This window comes from Macrotis lagotis, chromosome X (assembly GCF_037893015.1).
Source record: "Macrotis lagotis isolate mMagLag1 chromosome X, bilby.v1.9.chrom.fasta, whole genome shotgun sequence".
Taxonomy (NCBI): domain Eukaryota; kingdom Metazoa; phylum Chordata; class Mammalia; order Peramelemorphia; family Peramelidae; genus Macrotis; species Macrotis lagotis.
The window spans coordinates 429,714,750-429,730,407 of record NC_133666.1 but is presented as its reverse complement, the minus strand read 5'-3'; the positions used below and the strand labels follow the sequence as shown (position 1 = coordinate 429,730,407).

Here is a 15,658-nt window from a genome sequence, read left to right as displayed (position 1 = left end):
TGACCTTAAAAACATCATTTCTCCTTCTGGGTCTCTGTTTTCTTATCTATAAAATGAAAAGTTTGGATCACATGATTACTTTTTTCTTTTTTATTCAGATGAATTTACTGCTACTTTTGAATTATAATTCATAGTTATTATTCATTTTTAATTAATGTTTTATTTTATTTTTCTGATTGCATATTATAAAAGTTTTCCAACATTCATCCAAATGCATATGAATATTTAAAAGACACATAATTTTCTTCCACCTTCCCTCCCCTCAGTAATGAACAGTCTGATAACCATTAAACATATACATATACATTAACATTTTTACATATTAGTCATTTTCTATATGAGGAATTAGGACTAAGGCAAAAGAAAGAAAGAAAACATGAGATAGGAAGGAAAAACAAAACAGAAATTTTAAAAAAGTGAATGAAGTATTCATTTAAATTCCATAGGGTGTTTTTTGTTTTGGTTTGTTTTGGTTTATTTTTGTTGTTTTTCTTCCTCTGGATGTGGATAGTATTGTCTATAACAGTTTCCCCGGTTGTCCTAGCTCTCTGAACTGATGAGAGGAGTTGTATCTATCAAGGTTGATCAACTCACAGTGTTGTGTACACTGTTCTCTTGGTTCAGATAAGATGATTTCTATAACCCTTTCCATAAACAAATTCTATTCATTGTTGCTGCACTTTAAATATGTAACAAATTTTAAATATTCTTTCCATTTCAAATATCTTCTTCATTTGGATCTCTGTGGGTATGATATGGATACTTGGGAAATACTAAATGAAGAAGAGTTTTCTTGTCCTCTACCCCACCTAAGGCCTTTATTCATTTGGGGGGAGATTATTTTTCATTTACTCTGAAAAAAAGTTTTGGAGGCAAGAATTCCTAGAAGCTCTCCAGGTCCAGCCTTACAGGAACAGTTTGTGGGGTGATTGTGTCCCTGGGGATGCCTGAGTTGGTGGCAGTGGGAACAGTTTCCATACCCTATCAGCCCAGGGATTGCTAAGGACAACTTGGAAGGTCAGCAAGAAAATTCTGCCACACCAGAGTGAGATAAAGGCCCAAAGCAACTTAGGCTTCATCACAACCCCACCCAGGAACCAGTGCAGAGTCACCCAGGAGCTTATTGCAGAGTGCTAAGTCCATAGACAATAAGGGGACCAGGGGAGACTGCTGAGGTCTCTCCAGTATCCCTGAGACAGGACTCTGTTGCTTTCCCCATACTTAAATCTAGGTCACAGTCTGGGCCCCATACTGCCATAACAGAGCAGAGACTCTACTTGTGGTCATCCATGGACCACAGCATAGGTCAGGCGAGGGGAGGGCTTGTGGTCATCCACAGAGCAGAGCTTGGGTCAGGAGTGCTTCTCACAAGATCTTGAAGAGATATCAAAAAACATTCAAAAGCTTGGGAAGTGAGTTAAAATCAAGTCATACACTGGGAAATGAGAAAACAACAGAAGAAAAAGAATCTGACCATAAACTATTACCTTGGTCCCATGGAAGATCAAAATATACACTCAGAAGAAGACAAAGTCAGAGTCTGTATCTCCAAAAAAAAATAGGAATTGGTCTCAAGTTGTGGAAGAGCTAAAAGAAGACTTTAAAAGCAAATAAGGGAGGTAGAGGACAAATTGGGAAGAGAAATGAGAGTGATGAAAGAAAATCATGAAAACCAAGTCAGCAGCTTGGTGAAGGAAATACAAAAAATACCAAAGAAAAATATGTTTAAAACTAGTTTAAATCAAATGGAAAAAGCAGTCCAAAAGTTCAATGAGAAAAAGAATCCCTTAAAAACAAGAATTGGCCAGATGAAAAGGAAATAGGAAAACTCTCTAAAGAAAATAATTCCTTCAAGTGTAGAATGGAGTTAAAGGAAACTGATGACTTTGTGAAAAATCAAGAAACAATAAAACAAAACCAAAAGAATGAAAAACTAGAAGAAAATATGAAATATCTCACTGGAAAAACAACTAACCTGGAAAACAACTTGTGAAATACTAAATGAAGATCCTAAAAGAGATCCCCAAATAAAATTCCCAGAAATATTATAATCTAATTTCAGAACTTCCAAGTCAAGAAGAAAATATTACTAGGAGCTAGAAAAAAACAATTCAATATTGTGGAGTTACAGCTTCTACACTAAGGGTTCATAGGGTTTGAAATATGATATTCCAGAAGGCAAAAGAGCTTGGATTACAATTGCTAATCAATTAACCAACAGAATTAAACATCCTATTTTAGGTGAAAAGATGGGCATTCAATGAAATGGGGATTTTCAAAATTTCCTGATGAAATGGTCAGAGCTGAATTGGAATTTTGATCTTCAAGAACAGGACTCAGGTGAAGAATAGAAAGGGTGGATGAGAAGGGCAAATTATGAGGGATTTAATGATGCTGAAGTGTTTGTATTCCTTCATGGGAAGGTGATACTGATAACTCCTATGAACCTTCTCATTTATTACAGCAGTTAGAAGGAGCACATATAGACAAAGTACAGGGGGAGTTGAATATAATGGTATAATTATATTATAAAGATGAAGTCAGGGGGAGCTAGGTGGTGCAGTGGATAGAGCACATGCCCTGGAGTCAGGAGGACCTGAGTTCAAATCCACCCTCAAACACTTAATAATTACCTGTGTGGCCTTGGGCAGGTCATTTAACCCCATTGCCTTAATAAATTTTACATAAAAGAGGTAAGAAGAACTTTTTTACAATGGAGTGGGGAATGAATGAGCCTTAGTTCTCATCAGAAGTGTCTCAGACAGGAAATAATATGCACATGTAATAGAGCATAGAAATTACCCTTGAGGAAAAAGAAGAGGTAAGAGATGGGAGAAAGGGGACAGTGAGACAGGGGGGATTAGGTGATAAAAGAGAGGGAAGATTGTAGTAGAGGGTAGTCAGATACAATACACTTCTGAAGAGAGACAGGGTAAAGGAAAGAGAATATAGAATAAATGGAAGTGGGGAGGAATAGAATTAAGGGAACTACAGTTAGCAATAGCAAATGTTGGAAAATAAATATTGAAGCAACTTCTCTGATGGACTTATGATAAAGAATGTGATCTATCCCAGAGACAGAGATGATGATATCTGAACATAGACTGAAGTACAATTTTTTCTCTTGCTTTATTTTTCTTGGGGTTTCTCTGTCTTTGTTGGGGGGTGGTATTTAAATGAATTAAATGTAAAAAAATTAAGAAAAAAAGCAAAGACAAGAATAAAAACGTCCTTTTTACAGCTGTAATTAAAAATGAAAATTAATGAAAAAAATTCAGAAGGTTCCTCAAGGAATAGGAGATTTATAGCTCTGAGAATCAAACTTAAATAACTTCACATCACATGTTCTTCTGAACTACAGTTCTGCCTGAAAACTAGAATAGCCAGAAAAGAGAAACACCTCCATTAACAGCACAATTCATCTGCATCAATGAAATTAAATCACAATTGCCATAAAGAAGTTTTATTCAAGGAGGTAACAAACTATAACAATATTTAAAAAGCAAATTTTAAAAGAAAATAACCAAGGGAAAAAAGATAAAATACCCAAATGGTAACATTTCTCAATTTGCGCATTGTATATGTTCTACATGCTCTTGCCTCTTGCTAGATAGTATGGAATGGATAGAATGGAATCTTAGTAACAAATGTTTCCCTCGTATTCCCTACTGTCTTTCCCTTAATTCTGGGCTGGGTGCCAAACATGTGTACCACTCATAAGTGTGGATAGTGATTAGAATAAATGTTCCTTTTTTCAAAAATAGATTATGAAGACAGAAGGGGGGAAATACCCATAGAACAATGATAAGCATTCAAACTTATATAGACAAAAAAAGATCTGAAAGTTGTTAATGTCCTCCAAAGGTTATCTAGCATCATTCCTCCTTCCAGGAAGAACTATATAAAAACCCTTCCGGAACACAGGCTAACTGTTATCCCCCTCTGTTCTTAATACAAAGGACTCTTCATAGCCCCTTGATAACTGCAAGTTCTTGCCTACCTCCCTAGCTTGACTCAGGTTTGCCTGCAATGATCTTCTTTGTACCTTCTTTCTCCCCAAAGTCAAGAACTATCAGACCTGAATGGGTCCTTCTTGCAGAAAACCTCCAAATACTCCCAACCTCAGCTTTTCTCTAGACTATGAAAGCTCATGACTATATGCCCTATAATCCTGTCTTAAATTTTCTGATACTTACTATATGGATGCTCTGATAAAGTCAACAAGCATTTATGGTCATGGCACTAGACCTTGCTTAGTCCATTTTCTGATTTGAAAATTGGGTTAGCACAGCACTAACCATACAGAATTATTGGGAGGATCAAATGAGGTAACATGTAAAGCACTTTAGAACCTTATACAAATGTTTTATTATATATAGTATACTATGTAGATGCTATAGCTATTAATGTTTTATTGTGGCTATTGTTATAATTAGTATTAGTAGTAATTTGCGTCAACTCCTCTGTTGCCTCATGTGTCTTATGTTCCCTAATAGATTACAACTGCTCTGAGGACAGGGGTCATAACTTGTCTTTCCAAATTCTTTCTGATATTTACCTAGCACAAGCTGAGACATCAGAGTCAAAAGCAGGACAAAGTATATATAGACAGTCCAAAGAATGTCCTCAGGTAAGTCTGAAAATAGGCAGAGATAAAGACCTGGGAACACTGGCTTAAGGTTACTAATACATATTTAGGGACAAGGAACATCCCCAGCCCACCATCGAATAGCTTCTAATTTTAACTAATTATTCTGAAAACATAACTCAAGGGATGACATAATCTATGACTGAGCTGAAGCATTTGCTCTCTCTGCACTATATTGGCACAATGAATAAAGCACTTGCCTTGAGGACAGGAGTTTGTATTCAGCCTCAGAACCAAACATATACTAGCTGTGACCTTGGACAAGTCACTTAACCCTGACTGCCATCTGGCCCCTGGGCCCAGATGACTCCAGAGGAGAAAGTGAGACTAGTGACTTAGCACAGCACTCCCTCACTCAACGCCAATTCATGTACTTGTCATAGTATCCCTGATGTCATGATCTTCTTCAGGGATGAAAGACAAATATCATCACTTACTGGGCACAAAACCTAGTTGTCTTAATATCTATAATGCTGAAGGATTGTAAATGGCAACAATATGCTCTTAATTCAGTGTCCATCCTTATTCAAAGTCTTTGGACTGAGTCCTAATTACCCCCACCTATCCTCTAGGACTAAAACTGTGGTAGGATTGCTGTACTCCTAGGGAACTCTGGATGAGGAAACTTACTTCCATCAATGCAGATTTACACTTTCTCTGAAATTTATAGTCTTAGAAAATTGCCTAGAGCAGGGCCATCCAAGCTCACTTTTAAAAATTTTTATTGAAACAGTAAACAATATATTTTGATTTGCCATTTTAGTGAGAGCCCTGTGGTAGTTCGGCTTTATTTACTAAAACTTTTAGTAAACCTATAGGCAGGAAGCATAAAATCACTCTGTGGACTGCATTTTGGACAGCCCTGGCCTAGAATAACTGTGAGTTACATAGCCAGTATGTCATATATGCATATGTGTAGAACTCAAATCTAGGCCTTCTTGGCTTGAGCCCAGTTCTTGTGATAAACTATATACATATATATATATATATATATATATAATAAATATGGTATGTTTATATAATATATTTATATTTAAATATAATATATTTATATTCATATGTAAGAATCACCTCACCTTCACCATTACCTGAGTAAGGAAAAGGCTATAAAGTTAGGACCTGAATGTGGGGGATGGGAAATGGCTCAAGTTGAGCCTTCTTAGCAATGGCTTTTTAATGACCACAAGCTGTGTTGATATAGCCTCCTGGCACCTAGGATCAAAAAAGGTCTCACTTTAGTAGTCACTACATTAGATCCTACTGGCCAAATGATTTGGAGATGGAGGGATATGTCAATGTATACTAAGTACCACTGCATTCTTGATACATACTCCTGTTATATTATGGCTAATTGCACTTCTTTTTTATTAAATGCTAAATGGCTTGTAAGTGCTTCCTTTCATTCCAGCATTGAAACCAAACTAACTGGGCACTGGGTCAGTCTCAGTTGCTATCTATTCACTATGCCAGAGCTGCTCAATTAATATGTAGTAAACAATTGATTAATGCTCTCTTCCTTATAGAGAATTGATGTTAAATACAGAGGTACAAAAGACTTTTAAATGTCTCTGAGTTTTCCATGCCTTGAACATTTTAATTATAGGATATGCATCTTCCTGAGGCTAATTTTCACTGGACCAAATACACCACTGAATTGTGGTTGCATGCTGCCAAGTATACAACAAAGCACAACTTTTCCTAACACAAATACATTCCTTAGTACCCTTCCACTACCCCTACCAAATACTAAATATCCTCTAATCCAAAACAGAATTTCTTTTCCCCTAGGCAAAAACAAATAAAAAAACCCTCATGATAAATTGTGCTTTCAGCTCCATAAGGAAAAGTACAATTTGTAGGAGGATGCATTCTGGAATATTGGTTCACTTAAGGTTAGCTGAATTTTAGAACTGAAATAACACTGAAGAACTGAAAACAAAATCTTTCCTTTCATGTGTTCAATAGGCTGGAGACCAACAACAAAAGTATTTCTGCCTGTATCCATTTTGATTTCTGCCCAAGATGTGTTGTAAAATGCATTTTAATTCCACAATCAAACATGTTCTTTCAGAAATATTATGTCATTTTTCCTATGATTTTTATATTGTCACTCATGAACTACTGCCATTTTTGGGGGGGGGGGGGTTGCAAGGCAATGGGGTTAAGTGACTTGCCCAAGGTCACACAGATAGGTAATTATTATGTGTCTAAGGCCAGATTTGAACTTAGGTCCTCCTGACTCCAGGGCCAGTGCTAAATACCGCCATTTTTAAGAAAGAAAAGTTGAATATCTTCCTAGCACATGAAATAAATGGCATTAGATAAAATCATGTAAAATATCCATTTGAGATGTTAGGTCAAGAGTGAGGTTAGGATTAGACATAAATCTAAGAAATATATAGGTAATAGTTGAATCCATGGTAGATGATGACACTATCAAGTGAAACAGCACACAAGAAGAAGAAGAAGAAAAGAAAGTCCAAGACTGAGAGCCTTGGGACCAACTACAGTTAATGGATATGACTTCCAGTAAAGGAGACTGAGAAGGAGTGATATAAAGGTATAAATTAGAAGAGAAGTACCATGAAAACCTAGGGGAAAGAGAACTTCAGAGATATGTACATTTATTTTTATGTACATTATCAAAAACTGCAGAGAGAGATCAAGAAGGATCAAAATTGAGAAAAGGGTATTAGATTTAGCAACTAAGAAATCACTAGTAAATTTGGAGCGAGAAATTTTAGTTGAGTGAGAAGCCAGACTACAGAGAGTCAAGAAGAAAGTGAGATGAAAGGAAGTAGTGGAACTTCTTATTGATGGTTTTCCCAAGGATACAAAAGGGAGGAGAAATGTGAAGTGATAGTTAACATGGATGGATGAATCAAGAGAAGACTGGGAAGACATGGATGTGTTTGCAAGGCAGAAGGAAAGCAGTCAATAGAATGAAGACAAGTGAAAAAGTGGGGGTGATAGAGGGGGTAATATTCTGCAAAGACAGGATAGAATGGGATTACTTGTACATGTAAAGAGATTCAACTTCCTAAGCAGACAGTCTACTTCATTGTTGTTTGTCCTTCATTTTTGAAGAGGATCATGACATCAGGCAAGTGATGCCATGACTTACAAGTGAATTGGATTTAAGTAGGGGAGGGTTGTGCAAACTTACCAGCCTCACTTTCTCCTCTGGGGTCATCTGGTTTCAGTGTCCAAAAGTTGAATCAGGATGAAAAAAACAAGATATTTTATATATGTGTATATACATATATACCTACACATATTTATTTGTGTATATAAACACACATATATACATGTGTGTTTATATACATATATAATGATTTACAAATCTTAAAGCATTTTATAAATGCCAAATATGATGATGATATCATTGATGACATTAGAGGAGACTTTTAAATTGGGTCTTAAATTCATTTTCATTCAATTAATCAAAGATTTATTAAATATCTACAACATACAAGACCTAGTGCTGTGCATTGGCAATACAAAGACAAAAATGGGAGAGGGGGCTTACATTCTAGTGTGATTTATCTTAGATGTGTTTGAGACAACATGATAAATAGGTGGAAATGTTAATCTGGGGCTCAGGACAGATTTACTAGCTATGAATAGCTCAAACAGTATGAAAGTAAAAGTTATAAGAGATGGATTCCATCCATACAATCCATGCATGTGGATATTGTCATTTAAAGAAAGAGAAAATAGAGAAAAATGAAAAGGAGGCTAAAACAAAATGTGAGGAGCATCAATATTTAGAGGAAGAAGAAAAATGAGGAAATAAATGAAAAAAGCTAAAAAAAGTTTAACTAAAAGAGTTCATGATCCCCTTTCCCCAAAAAACAAACAAACAAAAAAACAAGGAAGAATTTTAAGAATTTAAGGAGTGTCTGTTGCAAAAACATGAAAAAATAAGCATAACTCAAAAGAAGAAATATGAGAGGGCACTCCCATATCACTCTTTTGTGGAGGTGAGAGGTTCACTGGTGTTGCATATGTTTAGAAATTTTTTAATTTGTTTACCAGTTATACTGGGTTTTTTCTACTTCTTTTTCTTTTATTTGTTTTTGAAACTTTTGTTTTTGTCTTTAAAACATACTATTTGTTATATGGGATAATTGCTCTCTGGGAGGAAGAGTGGAAGGGATACTAGGAAAAACTATAATTTAATGAATAAAACATCAATTAAAAACATTTTTAAAAAAGAATTGCATCAAATACTGTAATTAGGACACAGAGGATTAGGAGAACAAAGAGTCCTTTTAGGTAGGTAGATTAGGGATTTATGAATAATCTTTTTTAAGAGTGGCTGTATTCAATGGCTGGGCACAGAAATAAAACTAGGTTGAAAAGTGAGCAAATAATGAGTGTTATGAAATGGCAATATTGATACCCTTTCAATAAGTTGGTAGTTTGAGGCTTCAACAGATTTAAGGGGAAAGACTTTTGAATTGGTTTTGGAAGTGGGTTTTTTGGAAGGGGAGTAAGAATAGGAAAGACCTGCATCTATTTGTAAGAAGAAAAAAACCTCTCTTCCAACAATGTACAAGGGGGTGAAGCACCGGTTCATTCACCAAGTGGCATCATGAAATAATTGGGGAGTGGTCAAAAAGCAATTTCCTCTCTCCTTAGACCCTGTTGACCCAAGAAATGAGCTTGGGATGTTGGTCTTATTTTTGTTCATCCATTTCAGTTCTAGATTCCTGGTGAGGAGTACAAGAATCAAGAGCTAGAACTGTGGAGATCTCCAAATTCAGATTGGGTGCTACCACCAACCCAGTAGGAACCCCTAATAAAGGCAAGATTCCAGGAGGTGAGGGGGAGTGAGAATAGATGTAGAACTGTTTTGTACTTGGAATTTGATGGGGCTAATGCTATATAGTAACTTGAGTTAGACTGTGAACCTAATCCCCCTCCCCTGCCCAAAAATTAGGGATTATACCACAGATGCTGATGGAATATTGCTAAATTTGATCTTGCTATATTTTTAACTAAATATTTCTTTAAAAAGGAAAAAGGAAAAAGGAAAGGAGAAAGAGGAAGAAAAAAGAAATCAATATAGTGGAAAAGATTGAAAAATTAAGAAAAGAGATAACTGATAAAGGAAGGCACTGGAGGAAATAGAAGGAAGAATGGTAACACATTGTTAATATTGTCAGTAGTGACAGTTTTGAAAAAGGTAGAAAACACTGGAGAATAAACATGAAAGTTTTAAATTTTCTGTTTTTCAGAGAATCTAATAAGATTTCATATTTTTAAAAACAGGTAAATTCTGATAAATCTCTATGAATGTGAGAAAGAAAAAAGAATCAGTGAAAAGCAAAAGGAACAAAAAAATGATAGTTCAGTAAGTTATCAACTATGGAGTCAATCCAAGGGTTACAGAAACCCTCAAGATTTGAAACTATTAAGTTATCTTTTCTGTGATTCAAAGCAATTAAAGAGAGAATTATCATTAAATGAATGTTGAGCTGTTACAATGATGCTTGGCAATGAGGATGCTTTCAAATCAGATGTTCAGTTATAACAGAGGGACTGGTGCATGCACAGAAATGCTTCCATGGGTTCAACTGATGCCAGTGGAAAGAGAGGCTGAAGAGTTGGCTTCCAGGAGAATCATGATGATTCATAAAAAAGTGTCCTGGACAGGCTGCACATACATTCTGTAATTGGTTCTCATTGGCTAACCACATGATTACGAGAAGTGTAGCTGGAACTGGGAATATCTTCTGAAAAGGTCTTAGCCTCAGTCATCTATTGGGCTGCTGGTTTGTGCAGATGATATCTGAAGAGAAACAATACTATAAGCAGAAAGACTCTGCACCTTCCACCAAGGCCAGTATATTGCCTATGTAAAATAAACCACAGTCCTTGTACTCTGCATTCATTTTTGTCAGCTAGTCAAGAACATTTATTAAGAAGCTACTATATGCCAGACACTGGGGATACCAAAAAAAAAAGTAAAAGACAGTCCCAGATTTTAAGGAGCTCACAATCTAGAAAACATGTGAACAGTCATATACAAAGAAGCTACATGCAAGATAGATTTGAAATAATCAACTGAGGTAAAGCACTAGAATTAAAGAGAATCTTTAAAGGCTTCCTGTAGAAGATGAGATTTTAGCTGGAACTTGAAGGAAGGCAGAGAGGTCAAGAGGCAAAAATGAAGAGGGAAAACATTCCAGGCCTTTCAGTTTTGAACAGACAAATAAAGATGGCCATAATCGTCATCTTGCCATCACCCACCATTGCACCATCTTCATGTTTAAAATTTATAAAATCTAGTTATACACATATAAGGTATATGAGATTGCTTTCTGTAAGGGGGGAGAGGAAGGAAGGGAAGGAGAAACTTCAAATTTTACAAAAGAATGATTGTTGAAAACATCCATACTCTCTATCTTTGTAAGTAGTTGAAAAATAAATACTTAAAAATGTAAAATCCTTTTACCTGATCATAATCTATTGCCTTCTTTTCCAAACCTGGCTCTTTATCCATTGAACAAAGGTGTAGAAAATCACACGATCATATGAGTTTACTTCAAATTTATGCTGTACAATATCACATTAGAGGTATATTAGTCAATCCTACTATACCTCTCTTATCTCACTATCTTATCCTCCCTTATTAGCTTTTATGAACTTTTTCATCTTTTCCGAACCTCCCCATAGTTTCTCTTACTCCCTACTCTCTAAGCTAAATACCTCACCTCATATTTCACTGAAAAAAAATTAGGTCATTTGTCATGATCTCCCTCATCCTCATCTCATATCACTCAGACATCTTGTGCTATTATCTTCTCCTTTGCTCTGTGTCACATGATGAAGTGATCTTTCACCTTAACAAGGGCATTTATTCCTTACCGAGGCCCTCTAGTGATCTCATTCCACTCCATCTCCTCCAACATATTGGCTCCTCTTTCAACCCTACTCTTTCACTTATTTTCAGTTTCTCCCTCTCTTCTTCATCATTACCAATTGCCTAGCCACATGCCCACACCTCTTTCATCCTCAAAAAAGTCTTCACTTCATTTTTCCAACCCCCCCCCGTGTGTGTGTGTGTGTGTGTGTGTGTGTGTGTGTGTGTGTGTGTGGGTATAAAATCCTATACCTTTCTGTCCTTTGCAACTAAACTCCTTAAAAAGGTCATCTACAACAGGTGCTTCCACTTTTTCTTCTCTCACTCTCTTTTTTAACACCCTAAAATCCTTTCATCCTCATCATTCTGCCAAAACTGTTCTCTCCGAAGTTACCACTAATCCCATTTCCCATTCCAATGTTTTTTTTAAATCCTCATTCTCCTAAACCTGGTTGCAGCCTTTAAACTGGTTGATCACCTTTTTCTATTTAATTTTCCTTTCTCTCTAGACACTAATCTCTCCTGATTCTCCTATATATCAGATCATACTCTTTGACCATAGATGTCCAACAGGGTTCTGTCCTGGGTCTACTTCACTTCTCCTTCTATACTACCTTATTTCATGAGTTTAATCAGCTCACATGGACTTAATTACTATCACTATAGTAATCTATCCTGCCCAGACTTCTCTGCTGACCTCCAGATACCTCAAACAGAATGTGCAGTTCAATTCAGTTGTTTTTCAGTTGTGTCCAACTCTTTGTGACTCCACTTTGGGGTTTTCTTGGAGAAGATACTGGAATGGTGTGCCATACCCATTCTCCAGTTCATTTTGCAAGTGAAAAAACTGAAGAAAACAGGGTTAAGTGATTTGCCCAGTGTCACACAGCTAGCATATAAGGCAGGATCTGCAATCAGGAAGATGAATCTTCCTGACTCCAGTCCCATTTCTCTATTTACTACACCACCTCCCTACCCAAAGCATTGTACCCAATGTGATGTTATCCAGTAAACATCTTAAACTCAATGTCATCAAAACAAAATTCATTCTATCCCCCCCCACCCCAAATCCTCCTATTCTCTTAATTTCCCCTCTTACTATATAGGGACTAGTCCCTCAGTCCTCCATCTAGGTGTCATTCTCAACTCTTCACTATTTCTCACCTTCTATATCCAATTTGCTTTCAAATCTTATTTATTTCAGCTTTGCAATATGTCAAATAAACCTCCTTCTCTCCTCTGACATTGCCACCACTCTGGAGCAGCAGCTGATTGTCCCAAGTGCCTACCAAAGGTATCAGCCTTAGTAGTTGCCCAGCAAAACTTGTTGAATTACAGTGAAATGAAATATTATTCAAAGGGAATATATTTAAGTACTGATGGATCCCAAAATGACTTTAGGAAAGAACAGGACTGCTCAATTGGGAAAGGCTTTCTGGAGATTAGTTTTGAGTTAGCTTTCGAAAGAGTTAAAGGACATGGTTTGGTAGAGAGGGGAGAGCATCTCAAATACATACAGTGCAGGATAAAACGCCTTTGGACTGACCGTGAGTAAAGATGCATAGAGGAGGCAACAAACATCCCAGATGGATAAGGAATAGAGTGATGACGTGCTTTGTGAGGTCTTGTACGCTAGCCCGAGGAGATTAAATCTGACACATCAGGTTGGAGAGTGATATAAATGCCAAGTGTTTAAGGAAAATTATAACAAGATGAAGTGGACCAAAGGAATGTTAGAGGGGGAAACGCTTTTTTAAAAGTTGAATTTTCATTGACCTTTAAATATTTTTGTTATAGTAATGAAAACCAATTATATTTCTCCCTCCAATCGAATCATATCATTTCAATTTCCTTTTAATATTCATCCATTTTTTTCTAGCACTTTCATGTAACAATCTTTCATTACAACTTCCCAATAATCTGTGGTAAGAAAATAAAACTAGAATTTTACCTTGAACAAGTGATTATTATTACCATAAGCATATGAGAATATACTGATAATCATGCTGAGCTCCTTCCCCCCACCCTTTCTAAGGCAGTCACAGAGGGGAATATGGCTATCTTTAGTCATATTCTTAGGCTGATTGATCTCAAACTAGGTTCATATCCAAGCTCATCAAAGATATTTCTTCTATTATGATTCCCAAGTTTAGAAAAAACACTTACAAGGATGGCTATGTCCGTTCCATCACTCTTTCTTTTTGATTTATATGATTTTGAAGTAGGCTCATCTAGTGACAATTTTTCTTCTGGTTTCTTTCCCTTTAATTTAAGGGTTGGGGCACCAAGACAAGGTTCAACAGAAATGCACCAAAGGTTTTCAGATAAGGATCTGGGAACCATACTTCAACCTAAAGATGTTTTGGACATGGTAGAGGAAAAGTAATATAAGGTGACAATGTATTTTCCTAATGAGATTACTTATTACTTTTCAAAGGAGGAAGAGGAGGAGGAGGAAAAGGAGAAGGCAATCAATCAGCACCACATGAAATATTATTGATTTTTCCCATGACTTACAGATAGAGCAAGTTTTCAAGCCCTTCAAAAGCATTTCTGGAAATCTTCCTGATTTGGTTGTTGTTAAGAAGTCTGTGGAAAACAAAACATGTTTGAGTGAGAAACATATTCCATCAACGTAGTGCTAGGTTTATTCAACAAACCAGATGGTATGCAAACATTTAAACTTAATCATATTGCTGGGAAATGTTATCCAATGACATTCTATTACTTCCCTTTGGGGGAAGGGGAATCTTTTCCTTGAAAAAGCTACTTAAACTTGGAAATTCCCTATTTTTATGTTCTATATTAAAATGTTATACACAGGGCAGCTAGGTGGCACAGTGGATAAAGCACCGGCCCTGGAGTCAGGAGTACCTGGGTTCAAATCCAGTCTCAGATACTTAATAATTATCTAGCCGTGTGGCCTTGGGCAAGTCACTTAACACCATTTGCCTTGCAAAAAAACTAAAAATGTTATACACAAAGTACCTCAAGATAAAGAGCTTTATAAAAGCATCTTCATCATCTAATAGTAATAGCTCCAACTGATAAGGTATTTGATCATTGCCAAGCATTTTATATTCATTGTTGAATCTAAACCCCACAATCGATTTTTAAGCTAATGCAAGTATCATTGTTCCCATTTTGCAGATGAGAAAATTATAAATGTGACAAATTAGAATCTCAGAGAGGCTAAAGGATACTTAAGATCACATGTTAGTTTTTACCAATATGAAATTAATATTATTTCCACATTATTATGCTTCTTTCTCAAAATACCCATTAAGCATCCACCTGACAAAACATCATGGGTTATCTGTAAAAACAAAGAACATGATCATTGTACTTTTAGAAACTTTCAAGAGAAAATGGATATCAATAAAGCATGCATAATTGGAATAAATTTAAAGTTTAAAGGAATTTTAGAGGTCAGCTAGTCCAATTGAATAATTTTACATATAAGAAAATTGAGGCCCAGAGAGATAAAGTAGCTTCTACAAAAGCAGAATTGGAATTCAAACTCAAATGTAAAGCTTTTTTTTTTTCCTAGTACCAGCTTACAAGACACAGATAGGCAAAGGGAAAAGTCTATAAGCACTAGACAGATGGATAGAAAAGGAAAGAACAGACCAGAAATGGGACTTGAAAGAAAAAATATTCAGCTGACAGCAGAACTCACCAGAGATAAAGAAATATTGATTCTTTGATTGTACCCAATAATTATAAAACAATAAGCAGGCCAGTAAGCAAAAGGAAGACTGACAGAAATAAGTGAAATATGAACAAGAGAACAAGTCATAGTCAAATCATCCAAGAGTCATAATCATGTAGATTTGCTAATGGTTAACAAATGAAAGTTATTACCATCTGCTTGATAATTATATATTATAAAGTCATACACTACAATTCTGGGAAAGATAGTACCAAACAAAAAATCACTGTAAGAGGTGGTTTAATCGTAAAAATCATTGAGTAGATCTTGGGTCAAAAAAAAAATGATTCAGGGGCAGCTAGGTAGTGCAGTGGATAAAAAAATGATTCTTTGTGTGGTTATACTATTCAGTTATGGAAAGACACATGAACAACTTACAAATTCATTTGATTGAGGAATGTGCTTCTAAACATGTAAAGTCCACTAA

The 15,658-nt window shown here is 35.9% G+C and overlaps 1 protein-coding gene and 1 long non-coding RNA gene across 8 annotated transcripts in view; one reads left to right on the top strand and one right to left on the bottom strand.

The window, feature by feature from the left end:
• Window positions 1-14,055, top strand: part of LOC141502199 (uncharacterized) — an 80,384-nt gene extending 66,329 nt beyond the window's left edge. For 2 of the 3 annotated variants that reach the window (XR_012472446.1, XR_012472445.1), the window contains 2 exons: window positions 4,563-4,630; window positions 13,957-14,055. This is a non-coding gene — a long non-coding RNA (uncharacterized LOC141502199). Of the gene's footprint in view, window positions 1-4,562; window positions 4,631-9,925; window positions 9,991-13,956 lie in introns of those variants that run through there. The other variant, XR_012472447.1, reaches the window with a different exon arrangement.
• PXDNL (peroxidasin like) overlaps window positions 1-15,658 on the bottom strand; it is a 586,539-nt gene that overhangs the window by 278,231 nt on the left and 292,650 nt on the right. For all 5 annotated transcript variants that reach the window (XM_074206820.1, XM_074206824.1, XM_074206821.1 and 2 more), the window contains one exon: window positions 14,037-14,108. In XM_074206820.1, the coding sequence (XP_074062921.1) occupies window positions 14,037-14,108 (72 nt within the window). The remainder of the gene's footprint in view (window positions 1-14,036; window positions 14,109-15,658) is intronic.